We start from the raw sequence: 16,985 nt of genomic DNA, 5'->3' as shown, positions 1-16,985 counted from the left end.
GGACCACACCCACCCAAGGACTCCAATCCTGTTCATGTGTGGTATAGGCCACTCGCCACCCCAAGTAAACACTTAAAGGTGCAGCTTGGAAATCCCAGATTTCCATAAGGAGCCTAAACCCCACTCCTTAATTCACAGGCCCTTTGAGACACCCTTTGCTGGGAGGGTTGGGATGCAAGTCAAGGTCCTCACTCTAAGAGATAGGTTTCCTTTAAGATTTCAAATGTAACAAGGAGAGGAAGCAAGAGTCAGACCACAGCAGAAGCTGAAGGGAGGGACGGGAAGTGGAGACAAATTTTGTCTTTTCTCAGCAGAGGTTCTCTAGATACTGGTCTACAGTTTAGAGCAAGAAATGGGCATGGGGGGTGTTGCTTGTCTTGACCTCCAGCATCAGCCAGCCCACAGACAGCATTTTAGGACAACTCTAATTACTGGTTGAGATTTTTTAATGGGGAGACTTTTCTAGAAAGGGAAAACTAGACAGGGAGCAAATTGTTGGTGTCTAGGGGAACAGGAGGGATTGACTGCAAGGCAGGCATAATACGAATTTTGGGAGGCGTGATGGATCTATTTGGTATCTTAATTGTGGTGGTCGGATGACTGATTTATCAAAACTCATAGACCTATACATCAAAACGAGTGGACTTTATCTGAATCAAAATTTTAAAATGCAAAAGAAAGGGGATATTGTGGGAGTAGATTTTCATATCCCTTTAAAAATGAGCATAGCAATTCCACTTTTAGGCATAGACCCAAGAAAATTGAAAACATGCTCATGCAGAAACTTCGACATGAATGATTCCAGCGGCACTAATCCTCTAATAGCCCCAAAGTAGAAACAACCCGAATGTCCATCAGCTGACGAGTGGGTAAACAAAATGGGCTGAATCCATGCAATGAAATATTACTCAGACATAAGAAGGAATGAGGTTCTGACCCATACTACAACGTGGATAAGCTTTGAAAACATTATATGAAGTAAAGAGTCAGATGAAAGGTCACACATACCGTGTGACCTCTGTTACATAAAATGTCCAGAATATGCAAATCCATAGAGACAGTAAATTAGTGGTTACCAAGGGCTGAAGGGGGCTTCCCTCATAGTTCAGTTGGTAAAGAATCCGCCTGTGATGCAGGAGACCCCAGTTCGATTCTTGGGTCGAGATGATCTGCTGGAGAAAGGATAAGCTACCCACTCCAGTATTCTTGGGTTTCTCTTGTGGCTCAGCTGGTAAAGAATCCGCCTGCAATGCGGGAGACCTGGGTTCAACCCCTGGTTGGGAAGATCCCCTGGAGAAGGGAAAGGCTACCCACTCCAGTATTCTGGCCTGGAGAATTCCATGGACTGTATAGTCCATGGGGTCACAAAAAGTCGGACATGACAGCAACTTTCACTTTCACAGGGGCTGAAGGGAGGAGGGAAGTTGAATGGTTCTATGAAGACCTTTAAGACCTTCTAGAACTAACACCCAAAAAAGATGCCCTTTTCATCATAGGGGACTAGAATGCAAAAGTAGGAGGTCAAAAGAAATACCTGGAGTAACAGGCAAATTTGGCCTTGGAGTACAGAATGAAGTAGGGCAAAGGCTAATAGAGTTTTGCCAGGAGAACGCACTGGTCATAGCAAACACCCTCTTCCAACAACACAAGAGAAGTCTCTACACATGGACATCACCAGATGGTCAACACCGAAATCAGATTGATTATATTCTTTACAGCCAAAGATGGAGAAGCTGTATACAGTCAGTGAAAACAAGACCGGGAGCTGACTGTGGCTCAGATCATGAACTCTTTATTGCCAAATTCAGGCTTAAATTGAAGAAAGTAGGGAAAACCACTAGACCATTCAGGTATGACCTAAATCAAATCCCTTACAATTATACAGTGGAAGTGACAAATAGATTCAAGGGATTAGATCTGATAGACAGAGTGCTTCAAGAACTATGGATGGAGGTTTGTGACACTGTACAGGAGACAGGGATCAAGACCATCCCCAAGAAAAAGAAATGCAAAAAGGCAAAAAGGTTATCTGAGTAGGCCTTACAAATAGCTGTGGAAAGAAGAGAAGCGAAAAGCAAAGGAGAAAAGGAAAGATATACCCATTTGAATGCAGGGTTCCAAAGAATAGCAAGGAGAGATAAGAAAGCCTTCCTCAGTGCTCGCTTCGGCAGCACATATACTAAAATTGGAACGATACAGAGAAGATTAGCATGGCCCCTACCCAAGGATGACACACAAATTCGTGAAGCGTTCCTTATTTAAAAAAAAAAAGAAAGAAAGCCTTCCTCAGTGATCAGTGCAAAGAAATAGAGGAAAACAATAGAATGGGAAGGACTAGAGATCTCTTCAAGAAAATTAGAAATACCAAGGGAACATTCATGCCAAGATGGGCTCAATAAAGGACAGAAATGGTAGGGACCTAACAGAAGCAGAAGATATTAAGAAGAGGTGGCAAGAATACACAGAACTGTACAAAAAAGATCTTCATGACACAGATAACCACGATGGTGTGATCACTCACCTAGAGGCAGACATCCTGGAATGCAAAGTCAAGCGGGCCTTAGGAAGCATCACTAGGAACAAAGCTAGTGGAGGTGATGGAATTCCAGTTGAGCTATTTCAAATCTTAAAAGATGATGCTATGAAAAAAAAAAAAAGATGATGCTATGAAAGTGCTGCACTCAATATGCCAGCAAATTTGGAAAACTCAGCAGTGGCCACAGGACTAAAAAAGGTCAGTTTTCATTCCAGTCCCAAAGAAAGGCAATGCCAAAGAATACTGAAACTACCACACAATTGCACTCACCTCACACGCTAGTAAAGTAGTGTTCAAAATTCTCCAAGCCAGGCTTCAACAGTATGTGAACTGTGAATTTCCAGATGTTCAAACTGGATTTGGACAAGGCAGAGGAACCAGAGATCAAATTGCCAACATCCACTGGATCATCGAAAAAGCAAAAAAGTTCCACAAAAACATCTACTTCTAAAAAAAAAAAAAAAAATCTACTTCTGCTTTATTGACTACACTAAAGCCTTTGACTGTGTGGATCACAACAAACTGTGGAAAATTCTTCAAGAGGTGGGAATACCAGACCACCTGACCTGCCTCTTGAAAAACATGTATGCAGGTTAGGAAGCAACAGTTAGAACTGGACATGGAACAACAGACTGGTTCCAAATAGGGAAGGGAGTACGTCAAGGCTGTATATTGTCACCCTGCTTATTTAACTTATATGCAGAGTACATCATGAGAAACACTGGTCTGGATCAACCACAAGCTGGAATCAAGATTGCTGAGAGAAATACCAGTAACTTCAGATATGCAGATGACACCATCCTTATGGCAGAAAGCAAAGAACTAAAGAGCCTCTTGATGAAAGTGAAAGAGGAGAGTGAAAAAGCTGGCTTAAAAAAAACCCAACATTCAGAAAACTAAGATCATGGCATCTGGTCCCATCACTTTATGGCAGATAAATGGGGAAACAGTGGAAAGAGTGATAGATTTTATTTTTGGGCTCCAAAATCACTGCAGATGGTGACTGCAGCCATGAAAGTAAAAGACGTTTGTTCCTTGGAAGAAAAGCTACTCCAGGGAGGCCTGGAGTCCATGCGGTCACAAAGAGTCGGACACGAATGAGCGACTGAACTGAGGGGCTGAAGGGAGGGGGGAAATGGGTAGTAACTAATTAAAGCCACCTGCCTTGGAAGTGTGGCATCTCAACAGCTGGACCACCAGGGAAGTCCCTGGGCAGCTTTTAATCATAATTTATTCCCTACAAATTTGTTGCTATGTCTATTGTTTTGATTAAAAAAAAATGTTTTCAAACAGTGTTGTTCAGTCTCTCAGCTGTGTCCGACTCTTTGTGACCCCATGAACTGCGGCACACCAGGATTCCCTGCCCTTCACTATCTCCCGGATCAGGCTCAAACACATGTCCATTAAATTGGTGATGCTATCCAACTATCTCATCCTCTGTCACCCGCTTCTCCTCCTGCCCTCAATCTTTCCCAGCATCAGGGTCTTTTCCAATGAGTTGGCTTTTCTCTTTGCATCAGGTGGCCATGCAGCTCTCAAAAAGCTACAAATCTGCCCTACTCCTTCCTATATGGTAGAAGTATCAATAACCTGAGATATGCAGATGACACCACCCTTATGGTCGAAAGTGAAGAGGAACTAAAGAGCCTCTTGTTGAAAGTGAAAGAGGAGAGTGAAAAAGCTGACTTAAAACTCAACATTCAAAAAACTAAGGTCATGGCATCTGACCCATCCCTTCATGGCAAATAGATGGGGAAACAATGGAAACAGTGGCAGACTTTATTTCCTTGGGCTTCAAAATCACTGCAGATGGTGACTGCAGCCATGAAATTAAAAGACACTTGCTCCTTGGAAGAAAAGCTATGACCAACCTAGATAGCATATTAAAAAGCAGAGACAAAAAAAAAAATAAAAAAAAAAATAAAAATAAAAAGCAGAGACATTACTTTGCCAACAAAGGTCCATCTAGTCAAGGCTATGGTTTTTCCAGTAGTCATGTATGGATGTGAGAGTTGGACCATAAAGAAAGCTGAGGGCCAAAGAATTGATGCTTTTGAACTGTGGTGTTGGAGAAGACTCTTGAGAGTCCCTTGGAGTGCAAGGAGATCCAGCCAGTCTATCCTAAAGGAAATCAGTCCTGAATATTCATCGGAAGGACTGATACTGAAGCTTCAATACTTTGGCCTCCTGATGCGAAGAGCTGACTCATTAGAAAAGGCCCAGATGCTGGGAAAGATTGAAGGTGGGAGGAGAAGGGGACAACAGAGGATGAGATGGTTGGATGGCATCACCGATTCCATAGACATGAGGTTGAGCAAGCTCCGGGCGTTGATGATGGACAGGGAGGCCTGGCGTGCTGCAGTCCATGGGGTGGCAAAGGGTCCGACACGACTGAGCAACTGAACTGAACTGAACTGAACTTCCTAAACCTAGTCTCCAACTTCTGCCACTAGGTGGCAGTATGTTATAATTAAAAGCTTTGGGCCACAGGGATTAAAAAATTCCAACCCTCCCACAAATAACAATTAAAACTCTGGGTAAGACAAAACAATTACTATCCAGGCCTTACCCAAAGTTAAATTAGTCTCATGATATATTTTACTAATGCTCCTCTTTAACATAGGATTCATTTTCTCAGTTTTTCCTGTTAATTGTAATCTCCAGGACGAATATACTTTCCAATTAATTTGCAATCCTTTAGATATCTGTTTGGTTACACTGGAGACAAAAGCAAGCACACTGTCCCTTTGAAGGAAGTTGTTGTTCAGTCACTAAGTCGTGTCCAACTCTTTGCAACCCCATGGAATGCTGCACGCCAGGCTTCCCCGTCCTTCACTATCTCGCAGAGTTTGCTCAAACTCACATCCATTGAGTCAGTGATGCTATCTAACCATTTCATCCTCTGCCACCTTCTTCTCCTTTTGCCTTCAGTCTTTCTCAGCATCAGGATCTTTCTTTTCCAATGAGTCGGCTGTTTGCATCAGGTGACCAAAGTACTGGAGTTTCAGCTTCAGCATCAATTCTTCCAATGAATATTCAGGACTGATTTCCTTTAGGATGGGCTGGTTTAATCTCCTTGCAGTCCAGCAATCCAAGGGACTCTCAAGAGGCTTCTCCAGCACCACAGTTCAAAAGCATCAGTTCTTCAGCACTCAGCCTTCTTTATATTCTCTCACATTGGTACATGACTACTGGAAAAACCATAGCTTTGACTCTATGAACCTTTATCGGCAAAGTGATATCTTTGATTTTTAATACGCTGTCTAGGTTTGTCATGGTTTTTTTTTTTTTCCAAAGTGCAAGCGTCTTTTAATTTCATGGCTGCAGTCAACATCCGCAATGATTTTGGAGCCCAAGAAAATTGAAGGCTGTAAGGTAATCTTAATTGGGGAATGATTTCTTTAAGGAGGGTTTTCACCACTTCAGAGGCTTTTTCTGTCTGGGTGGGATATGCCTCCTCTCATCCTGAAAAAAAAAGTCCACAGGCACTAGCTGGTATCTGAAATTTCCCACAGCTTAAGGCATTTGAGGAAAGCCTCTGTGGTGGTCCTCAGTGGGCAGGCTGACTTTGTGTCAACTTGCTGCCTTCCTTTTCTTCCTGTATGAGAGATATTCTCTTGGGTTTCTATTACCATTAAGTGACAACTGTCTTTTTCTCACCCTGATGTAATACACAAATGCTTGCACCTAGATAATTCCATCATTCTTCCTTGCTTCACCACAGAGTAGCTACAGAGCCGTTCAAAGACCCCCGTGAAACCATACATAGCAACTGAGCATCTCTAACCATTAAAAGATGACTTTTGGCCTTGGCATCCACCAAGTGGGCTGAATTCTGGGGTAAGGCCTTCAGTGATTTTAGGAACCAAGTGAAACCTTTCTCTTCTCCCTGGGCATGTCCCAGTGTGGGACAGGGATAGACAGGTGTGCGTGTGTGTCTATCAGCATGTGTGTCTGTATGTTTGTCTGTATATGTGTATCTGTGTCTGTCTGCCTTTCCTCCATTTGACATCAGTGTGTAAATAAAGAAATGGTACCAAAACAAAATGAAATAAAAAACCCCAGACCATAAGCAAAACTCTAAGTAAATCCTCAAGTTTGGCCTCGAGGTTTTACGTATCACAAGAACCATCAACTCAACCCCCGTGCAATGTGACTCCTTGGGGAGCTGCTGTATCCAGACCAACGACCCAGGAGACCGCAGACAATGGAATTAACACAGCAAAGGTGACAGTCCACGGGGCACAGGGTCCCAAGATGACCCCTCCCCAACCCTCTTGTGGAGATCCTAACAGGTACTGTGGTCACACAAGGTTACCCATTAAGTATTATCTGCCTCTCAGTCATGGGTTTGTAGCTGTAATCAGATCATCTACCCAAAATGTGCCCTAGAGGGTTCTCTTTAGGGATAGTCGAAACATTCCTCAATTTGCAAAGACAGAAACACAAGAAAAATAAAACACACACGGCACACACCAACGCCAGCATCCCAGGAAACAAACAAACCGGTCCACAATTCAGGGAAAAGTTCAGCAATCATTGCCTCTCTCCAACAGGGTACCCCACTTCAACACAAAACAAATTGGCTTATTCTGGGGGAAAAAGGTTTCCTCCAGAAATGACTTACCCTACTGTATGGAACCCAGCGGATCCCACGTGTTGATTTCTTGCTCCAACTGCCAAGCTATGGGGCAGCTGGTGCTGCTTTGGGGAATTCTGAAGAGAAGATCCTCAGGACAAGTGGTCCCACAGCTGCTAGGGCTTTACCCCCAAAATTCCCTAACAGGGGCAGGTTGGCCAGGAGCAAGGAGGCTCCTAGTTGGCTTTGCCAAAATTGGTACTGCTCCCCTCACAACAGGCCAATAAATCCAGAGAGGAGTTGTCTGGGCAAAGTCAGCAGACCAAGAAGGTGGTGGACTAGTGTCTCAAAGAACCATTTTCTCCAAGTTATACTAAAAATGGAGAGAGAAAGTCCTGGTTCTGGGTCAGAGCCTGGAGGGGATGTGTTCATTTCTTCTTTCCCACAATCATTCACAGGTGAGCCTAGTCAGGAGGTTTCCCGTGAGTTAAACAGGTATTTTGGCTTAGTGCTCAGTATCTGGGAGGCTATGACAACCCTAGACAGCATACTAAAAAGCAGAGACATCCCTTTGCTGACAAAAGTCCGTCTAGTCAAAAATATGGCTTTTCCAGTAGTCATGTATGGATGTGAGATTTGGACCATAAAGAAGGTTGAGCACTGAAGAATTGATGCTCTTGAACTGTGGTGTTGGAGAAGACTCTGGAGAGTCCCTTGGACTGCAAGGAGATCAAACTAGTCAGTCCTAAAGGACATGGATCTTGAATATTCACTGGAAGGACTGATGCTGAAGCTCCAATACTTTGGCCACTGATCCAAGGAGCTGACTCACTAGAAAAGACCTTGATGCTGGGAAAGACTGAGGGCAGGAGAAGGAGATGACAGAGGATGAGATTTTCAGATGGCATCACCAACTCAATAGACATGAGTTTGAGCAATCTCTGGGAGACAGTGAAGGACAGGGAAGCCTGGCATGGAAAAGAGTCAGACACGACTGAGCGACCAAACAATCTGGGAGACAGGGTTCCCCGAGATGGGTCATTATGTATAATTTAAGGAACAACCTCAAACCCTGCCCAACCCCTAGAGCCCCCTCTTCAAATGCCTAGCCCCCTCCTTCAGCCCACAGCGGTCCCCCAACTCCCAACACGTTCGTCTCCCAGTCACAGCCCCTGAGGCCCCTGTCCCCCCTTCAGAGATACACACAGGTGAGGCCCCAGCACTGGCTTTTATTGCCTCCCTGGCAGAGAAGAGACATCCTTTGGGCAGGTGCTGGGGGCAAGTTCAGGGCACTTGGGGGTGTGTTTCTCCGCTGCGTGGGGTGAGGCTCAGACTTAGAGCTGGGGGGTTGGTGGAGGCCTTTGGAGGCTCAGCTTTATGTCAGGGGGACCTTGGTCTGGGCTGGGAGACTCTGCCAGTGAGAAAGGGGTGGTCCCTCATCTCATCATTTGGGCCTGTGAGCCCCTTTGGGGAGCTGGGAGGGGCTGCGGTGTCTCAGGGAGAGAAGTTGACCCAGTGGTGAGTCCGTGGAGCGCCAGGGGCAGGGGGACGCCGAGGTCGGTGTCCACCTCCTGCAGGGCTGGACAGGTGGGGCCCTGGCCGCCGGGGCGCCCCAGGTGACAAGGCGGCAGTGCGCTCTCAGGGCTCAGAGCTCGTCGTGGTGCCGTGTTAGGTCCTCGCCGTAGTTGGTGGCCTGGCTGCCCACGAACATGTTCCAGTTGCCCAGGATCTCAGCCTTGCTCAGACGACCATCCTGAGGGGGTCAGAGGTCAGGGGACCGGCAATGGACCCACCTGGGAGGCTCCTCCCTGAAACTAAGGATGGCCTCCAGGTCTCCATCGCCCTCTCTCTGAGTCCCTGTCCCCCCTCTTCTCCCTCCCCATCTCAAAGTCTCTGTCCCCCTTCCTTTCTGCAAACAAGAACCCCAAAGCCCCAGGCCCGCGTCTCGGTAGTTTCTGCGCATCCCCCAGCGCCCGCCCGCCGGCCCCCCGCCGCGCACCTTGTCCGTGTCGCTCTCGTGCAGTAAGTGGTTGGCCTCCACCAGGGGCTGGTCCTGGGCGGGGGGCAGCACCCAGTGGCCCACCTCACTCCCGTCCAGCTTCCCGTCCTTGTTCAGATCCCGGAAGTCCCGGAACTGCTCCCGCTCGGTCTGCACCCAGGCCGGCTCCTCCTCCCCGGGCTCCGCCGTGTACAGGTCAGCTGGGATGGGGGAGTCGGGGCGAGAGGGGGTGACATCAGGGGCGGCTCCCGAGAACCTCCCAGCCTGGTTCTGACATTTCCGGATCCCTGAACTTTCACTGTCCTTTGCCTCCATTTCCTCTTCTGTTTAAATCCGATTAGGAACAAACCAGATTTACAGGTGATCCCTTATGCATGCATGCTATGTGTGCTAAGTCGCTTCAGTCATATCCGACTCTTTGCGACCCCATGGACTGTAGCCCACCAGGCTCCTCTGTCCACGGGCTTCTCTAAGCAAGAATACTGGAGTGGGTTGCCATTTCCTTCTCCAGGTGATCCCTATGCTACATGTGAAACTGACTTCACTGATGGATTGGTTATTTGATTGATTGAATCATCCATCCATTTGGTTGATACACCCGTGACACAAGAGTGTGCAGTGCCTGGCACACAGTAGGTACTCATAGGAAGGAGGAATGAGTGAAAATTTTTATAGGCGATCTTTTGAAGCTACACTTTGAACAGCTCACCACACTCAGAACATCCCTTAAGATTCTAGGAGCCCCTCATTTGTGGCAATCATTTGTAAATGTTCACAAAACCCTTCACCCGCAAGGGCCCACAGATAGATCCGGAAGACATTACAAACAGACAAGTCTTTTTTTATACCAGACACAAAGCCACCATAACTAGGACAGAATGCCTTCTTCTCCTTGGGGGCTGAACCAGGCAGCTGTCTTAGAGATGTCATCAAAGATGGAGCAGGCGGGGAAAAAAATAATGGAGCAGGTGCTGGGCACACAATTACCCAGTTAACCTTCAGGCTTCTCTTTTTTCCTGCCACATCTCACGGCTTGCGGGATCTTAGTTCCCCAACCATGAACTGAACCTGTGGCCATGGCAGTGAAAGCGCCCAGTCCTAACCACTGTACCCCCAGAGAAGTTCCAGTCATCATTTCTTATGGGAAATGATGACCATAGTAACTGGAAGTTACATGGGGTTCTTTTTTTTGTTGTTTGAATTGTGGTAAAAAGCACACAACCTAAGATTCACCATTAGTGACACTTAGCACATTCTCAATGTGCAGGAGCCCCTCCCTCTAGTTCCAGAACATTTTCATTTCCCCAAAAGACACCTGGAGCCATTCGGCAGTTACTCCCTATTCCTCCCTCCCTCCAGCCCCCTGGAAACTGATTATCTGATTTCTATCACTATGGATGTTCCTACTCTAGACATTTCAAATAAATGGGATCATGTACGATGTGGCCTTTTATGTCTGCTTCTTTTACTTGGCCTGATGTTCTCGAGGTTGATCCACATTGTTATATGGATGGTGCTTCATTCTTTTTTATAGCTGAACAATATTCCACGGTCTGGCTGGATCCCCTCCTGTTTGCCCGTTCATCTATTGATGGGCCTTTGGATTGACTATATATATAGCTCCTACATGGTAGGTGCTCTATTATCTCCAAGATGAGGAAACTGAGGCACACAGTAGGTTCTTGAGACATGCTTTTCTGGTCTGGCACACAGAAGGAAGTCAATAAATGTTTCCTGGGCCTAGCACACAGTGGGTGTTTGATCAAGATTTGCTGGAGGGCTTTCCTGGTGGCTCAGTGGTAAAGAATCTGCTCGCCAATGCAGGAGTCACAGGTCTGAGCCCCGATTCGGGAAGATCCCATATGCCCAGAGGAAAGTAAGCCTGTGCACCGCAACTTCTGAGGCTGAGCTCTGGAGCCCTTGTGACTCAGCCAGTGAAGCCCCCACGCCCTACAGCCTGTGCTTGATAACAAGAGAAGCCACCACGATAGGAAGCTCGTGCACCACAACTAGAGAGGAGCCCCCATGCTCTCCGCAACTAGAGAGAAGTCTACACAGCCACGAAGAGCCGCCACAGCCAAAAATAAATAGATGAATACATAATTTTTTTTAATGTGCCCAACCCAGCAAGTATACATCATCAGTAAATGTCCCCCAGGCCTGACCCACAACTGATGCTCAGTGAGTGTTTGGGCGAATGGATTCAGGCAGTCCCCACTTCGGAGGGTCTTTGCTCTAATGGCTGATATGTATCGGCTGCTACCCGTGGCTGGGGAGAGGACAGGCGTCCTCGGGGGGAGAATCGGGTCCCACTCACCGATGTACTCATCCACTTGCACGTAGCCATCTTTGTTCCTGTCCAGATCCTCCAGGGTTTCCTGGGGAGAAAGAGGCACCGGGGCTGAGAAAATGCAGAAACAAAGGGAAGCAGTCAAACAGGACAAAATAATAGTAGTTTGGTCATTAAGTTCCTCTTCAAGAACTGCAGATAATATTCTGAGCCATAGAGACTTCCTTGGTGGTCGAGGGGCCAAGACTCTGCACTCTCAATGCAGGGGACCCGGGTTCAATCCCTGGTTGGGGAACTAGATCCCACATGCTACAACCAAGAGTTTGCATGAGGGTTTCCCTGGTGGCTCAGTGGTAAAGAATCTGTCTCTCTAGAGCTTGGGAGCTGAAACTATTGAGCCCAAGAGCCACAACTACTGAAGCCCACACACCCATGCTCCACAACAAGAGAAGACACTGCAGTGAGAAGCCTGCTCACCACAACTAGACAGTAGGCCCTGCTCACTGCAACTAGAGAAAAGTCTACATAGCAATGAAGACCCAGCACAGTCAAATATAAAAATAATAAATTAATTTTAAAAAAGAGTTTGCAAGCCACAACTAAGACCCAGCACAGCCTAATACATAAATATAAATACTAAAAAATACTCTGAGTAAGATCCTTTGAGATGTCTCATGTAATAAAGATACTGAAACCCCCACCAGGTGGAAGAGGTGAAAGAAGTTAACTATCCCTAGCATGGGCAGGGGGACAGGGGAAATGTCTGGACTTTTCATTCAACTTTGCTATGAACCTAAAATGGCTCTAGAAATTAAAGTCTAGTGGAAAAAAGAAAAGGGAGAAGAGGAGGAAAAAATCCCATCACTCTATAATACAGACAGAATTAGCAAAAACAAAAAACAAACAAAAAAAATCATAAAGTAATAGAAGATGGGGGGCAAGCAGAAATGGCCTCAGAGTGGATACTCCATGTCTAGGGCTGGAATTTTCCTGGGATTCAGCCTGGATGAGGGCTCCTCTAAGGCACTTAATGGGGTGGGTGATTTTCTAAAGGTAGGCTGGGTGCTCGGATCCCAAATGTGAGCACAGAAAGGGGGAGGCCAGGGACTTCCCTGGTGGCCCAGTGGCCAAGACTCCATGTTCCCAATGCAGGGGACATGCATTCAATCCCTGGTCGGGGAATGGGATCCCACGTGCCAAAACCAAGAATTTTCAGGACACAACTAAAGATCCCATGTGCCACAACAAAGGCCCAGTGCAGCCAAATAAATAAATAAATATTAAGAAAAGAAAAGAACGGGAGAGGCCAGATTAGGAGAGATTAGACACTAGGGGGTGGAGGGTGGGCACTGGGGCCCCCAAGGTAAGTGCTGGGAGGCTAGTCTTGGCGTCAGAAGCCTAGGTCCCAGGAAGGGAGGTAGGGAGCCGGATTCCTCAGGCCCCACTCACAGCAATCACAATGTCCCGCATGTGAGGGAACTCCTCAGGGTGCAAGAAGGCCGTCAGCTCCTCCCGAGTGGCCATTGAGTCCCCATCCTGGTCAGCCACCCGGAAACGCCGCTCGTCCCGAGCCAGCATCTTCTTGTAGGTCTCCGCATCCTCCACGTCGTGAAATTCTTCACCTGGGGAAGGAGGGGTCTTGGTGGGCTGGGCTTTAAGATAGAGGGATCCAACTCAGGGGAGTCATGGCAGGAAGACCTCCACCGATTACTAATAAAAAACAGTAGCTACCTTGCAGTGAGAGCTGATGATGTGCTAAGCTCTTTATCCATAAAACTGCAATTCATTCTCACAAGAAGTGAGTTATTTTGTTTGTCCTCACTTTATGAAGAAAACTGACTCTCAGAGAGAGGAAATCACTTGCCCAAGGTTATGCAGTCAGGAAGGATGGACTTTGAGTTGACATTGGCCCTCTGGGCCCTGAAGTCACACTCTGGTGCAGTTTACTGACTCAGCATGCTGGGAATAGAGGAAGGGAAGAGCATTTTCAGCAAAGGAAACAACAGTATGTGCAGAGTGCAGAGGTTTGCAGAGCATGGTGAGTTCAGGGGGCCTGCAGAAGATCCATTTAGCTTGGACAGAAAATGTAGAAAAGCAAAAGTGGAAGGCTGGCTGAGGTGGGGCTGAGGTTGGTTGAGCCTGAGGACCCTGGGGAGCCATGGGAGTCTGTGAGCAGAGGAAGGTCAGGGTCAGCTCTGAGTGTGGAATGATCCCCCTGAGGTTATGTGAAGAACAGTCTGGAGGGGGAGGCTGGGGTGAGGGTTTAGGTGCCAGAGGATAAGAGCCGTGGTGGGGCAGAACGCTGGGGCCTGGTGATGGAGAGGTGGGAATCCAGAGTCAGAGGCAGAAGAAATGGCTTTGGGGTTCTCAAGATGAGAAGTCAGAGGTCAAAGGTCAGGCTGATAGGGCTCGGGCGGTTAGATGTCCCTGGTCAAGAAACTGAGGTCCCCAGTGGATGTCAGAATGAGAAACCAGAGATCAGGGATTGGGGGTAAGCCCTGGTCAAGGGTCAGAAGCCAAAGGTTAGGGATCTGGTTAACGTGGCTTGGGGTTCTCAGGATGAAGGTGTCACAAAGGTTCGGGTCACGGTGTGTGAGGGGACCAGGGGTCAGTTCTCGCCGCGTACCCGGCTCATAGTGGCCGTAGGTGGCGTTGCGCAGCTCCTCCCAACCCACACGCCCATCGCGGTCTGTGTCGTACGTGTTCCAGGCCGCGCTCACTGAGTCCCGTATGTGCCGCTGCTGCGTGTGTGCGATCCACGAGCGGAGCTCGGCCAGAGACACCCAGCCATCCCCGTCCCCGGCGCGGTCCATGCGGTCCACGATGCGCCTGCGAGCAGGAGCGGGCGCACGTCAGTCTCGGGCCCCGCCCACCCCGGGTCCCGCCTTCTAGACGCTCGAGACCCAACCCCATATAGGACTGAAAATGCTGTCCCCGCCGGCAAATCGGGGGGAGGAGCCTGTCAATCCAGGACCACTCCCACCTTAGGGCTCCGCCCTCTCAATCCAGGCTCGCTCCCAGAGGCGATAACCTCTTTACCGAGATGCAGCAGGCCTGTGGCTGGCGCTGCGCTCTACAACTCGCCGGCTTGGGGGAAGGACCTATGACAATCCAGGGTCCCACCCTCCACTTTGGCCCCACCTCTCAACCCTGCGCGTGTTCCATCTCTCACTTGAAAGAGCCGGGAGGGGACGGAGGGCAGAGAGTCACACGGCGCCCATCACCGCAGATTCCCCGTCCCAAGGCTCACTCTGAACTCCGACTGCCACGGCAACATGCGGTCCCGACCGGCCGCCGTCTCACGCCCCGCCCCCTTCGCTGGTTCCACCAATCTCCTGGCCCGATAGCCCTTGTAGCCCCGCCCTCTGCCCCGCCCCCTCCCTGGCCGCGCGTGTCTATCTCAGGCTGATATCCCTGCAGTCCCGAGGTATGCTGCGACTCTCCCCCTGCGCCTGGTTTTTCCTAGCCGTTATCAGGCTTTGCCCTATGACTATCACCACCAACACAGCGGGCTCGGCCTTCACCCACTCCTCTCCGAGCTCCAGCCTGATCCTGCACACCTCCCTGTCGCATGTCAGGGCCCCTTTAGGTCACCCCACCTCATGCCCTTCTCTCAGGCCACGCCTGTCGGTTCCCAGATCCCATCCCTGGTAACGCCCAGTCATTGGTCTGTGTCCTCGCCACCCCGACCGCTAACGGAGCCCTTCTTCCTGTCTCCATCCCAAAGCCCCTCGACCCAGTCCCCAGAATCCAATTTGAGATGGCCCTGGCCAGGTCGCTGACCCGTCCCTCCAGCGTTATGTTGTCTGCTCTGCTCCGGCTACCCTGAGGTTCGAGCTGTGGTTAAGAGCTTGGACTCTAGAGCCAGACATTAAGGTTCAAATCCTGCCACCTCTTCTTGCTGGCTGTGTGACTGTGGGCAAGTCATATAACCTCTCTGTGCCTTAGTTTCCCCCTCTGTAAAATGGGAATAAATAATAGACCATACCTCACACTGTGGATGTTGGGATTAAATGAGTTAAGCCTGGTAAGCCCTTTGAACGGTGCTGGGTATTGTAGTAAGTGTGACCACAAATGCGTTAGCTTACTTCATCTAACTCCATCCATGCACAATATTCCAGTCAGCATAGCTGACCACCACGGCTATCTCCACCCTGAGTTGGGATACCCTGGTCTCTTATCTCCCGCCTGGAAGACTGCAATCCCTTCCTCAACGGGCTCTCTGCTTCTTGCTCCCTATAGTCTGTTCCCTGTATGGCAACCAGAGGGATCCTGTTAAAACCTAAGTTGGCTCACCTCCTCCTTCAGAACCATTCCATAGCTCTCATCTCACTGGGGCCCCAAAGACCCTGCACAACCTGATCCCTCTCTTCTCTCTGCCACTACCTCCTACTGTCTCCCTCTGCTCCCTGGGCTCCAGTCACATAGACCTCTGGTTTTCAGATACACCAGGCACATCATTCCCACTCCTGCCTCAGGACCTTTGCACTTACAGTTCCCTCTGCCTGGAATGCTATTCCCCCATATACCCACGTGACTCAAATATCACCTTCTCACTGAGGGCTCTCCTAACCTCCCTCTTTAAAATTACAATCCTCCTCCCCCCTCCATCTCTCTCCTACCCCAGACGAGCTTGGCTTTCCTCTGGGGTGAGTTGGTCGAATTCCTTGGCCACTTCTCGTCCCAGAAAAGCCTCATGATCATATTGGAAGTTCCCGTGAGCGTCATCATGAGGGGCTTCGCTCAGGGGGGCCGCGTGGTGCACCCTCCCCTGGCCATGAGGGCCAGCGTCAGGAGATGGCTTCGCCTGGGTTCCACGCCTGAGTAGCAACAGCAGCAGCAGAAGTGAGGGTGGCCACATCATCAGTCCCTGAGGAGTGGTGGAGGCTAGGAGTCAGAGTCACAGAGAAAAGGACAGAGAGGTGATGGGAGGATGGGGATGGGAGGAACCCAGGACAGGACACAGAGCTGGTAGCTGGCTGCAAAGTTTGGGCCACAAGAAGGGATAGGAAGGGGAAAGGAAGGCGGGATTCTCAGAGGTTAACCAGCTGTGGGGACCGAATCCTCCGAGGAAGTCCCAGAGGAGTCCTAGAGCCCTAGGACGGTAGGATTCAAGCGGGAGACGTGGCGCACTTCCCACGCGTAGTTCAGGGCAGGGTCGTGGCCAGAAAGAAATCTTGCAGGTTCGCGGGCATCGCTTTCAGCCTGGTCCCCAATCCTCCACCCAAGCGGACCCAAACCGTCCTCCCTGGACAGGCCACCCGCCCCCGCCTCCCTTTACCGGGTCGGATAGCTTCACTTCGCTCTCTACGTTCCACCCTGCGTTCTCCAAAAAGATGCCTAATTTGGCGGCTCCCCAGTCAGGCCCCGCCTCCTGAGGCGCAGAGGCCCCGCCCCCCAGCCAACGAGCGTTCTTGAGGGCCTCGTGGGGCGGGGCCAAAGGGAGCAGGGCGGGCCAAGGGCGCCCCTCGCCACGTCCACAAAGGAAAGCGCGTCCCCGCGAGGCTCGGCCCCGCCCCTTCCCAGTGAAGGCGAAGTGGGCAACTCCGGAGTGACACGGCCGGGGGAACTACAACTCCCG

General features: G+C 49.3%; 1 protein-coding gene and 2 non-coding genes across 4 annotated transcripts; 2 read left to right on the top strand and 1 right to left on the bottom strand.

Moving 5' to 3' along the window:
• Nucleotides 1-2,155: 2,155 nt before the first annotated feature.
• LOC122692917 lies at nucleotides 2,156-2,262 on the top strand. Its single transcript, XR_006340730.1, has one exon. It is a non-coding gene; the product is annotated as a U6 spliceosomal RNA (small nuclear RNA).
• A 6,062-nt stretch (nucleotides 2,263-8,324) lies between these two features.
• On the bottom strand, nucleotides 8,325-16,827 carry RCN3 (reticulocalbin 3). Of its 2 annotated transcripts, none has more exons than XM_043899828.1 (7): nucleotides 16,686-16,827; nucleotides 16,027-16,274; nucleotides 14,031-14,233; nucleotides 12,854-13,026; nucleotides 11,432-11,492; nucleotides 9,115-9,314; nucleotides 8,325-8,868 (listed from the first exon to the last, which is right to left on the bottom strand). In XM_043899828.1, the coding sequence occupies exons 2-7, from the start codon at nucleotides 16,266-16,268 to the stop codon at nucleotides 8,761-8,763; spliced, it is 987 nt and encodes a 328-aa protein (XP_043755763.1). In that variant the 5' UTR covers nucleotides 16,269-16,274; nucleotides 16,686-16,827; the 3' UTR covers nucleotides 8,325-8,760. The 2 variants fall into 2 exon arrangements, with proteins under 2 accessions (XP_043755763.1, XP_043755764.1); XM_043899829.1 differs by having other exon boundaries at nucleotides 16,027-16,291; nucleotides 16,686-16,764.
• TRNAE-CUC lies at nucleotides 11,627-11,699 on the top strand. Its single transcript has one exon. It is a non-coding gene; the product is annotated as a tRNA-Glu (tRNA).
• Nucleotides 16,828-16,985: the final 158 nt, after the last annotated feature.

Source organism: Cervus elaphus, chromosome 4, assembly GCF_910594005.1.
Source record: "Cervus elaphus chromosome 4, mCerEla1.1, whole genome shotgun sequence".
Lineage (NCBI taxonomy): Eukaryota > Metazoa > Chordata > Mammalia > Artiodactyla > Cervidae > Cervus > Cervus elaphus.
Note: the sequence above shows the minus strand (reverse complement) of the source record. Positions and strands in the feature narration are given on the sequence as shown.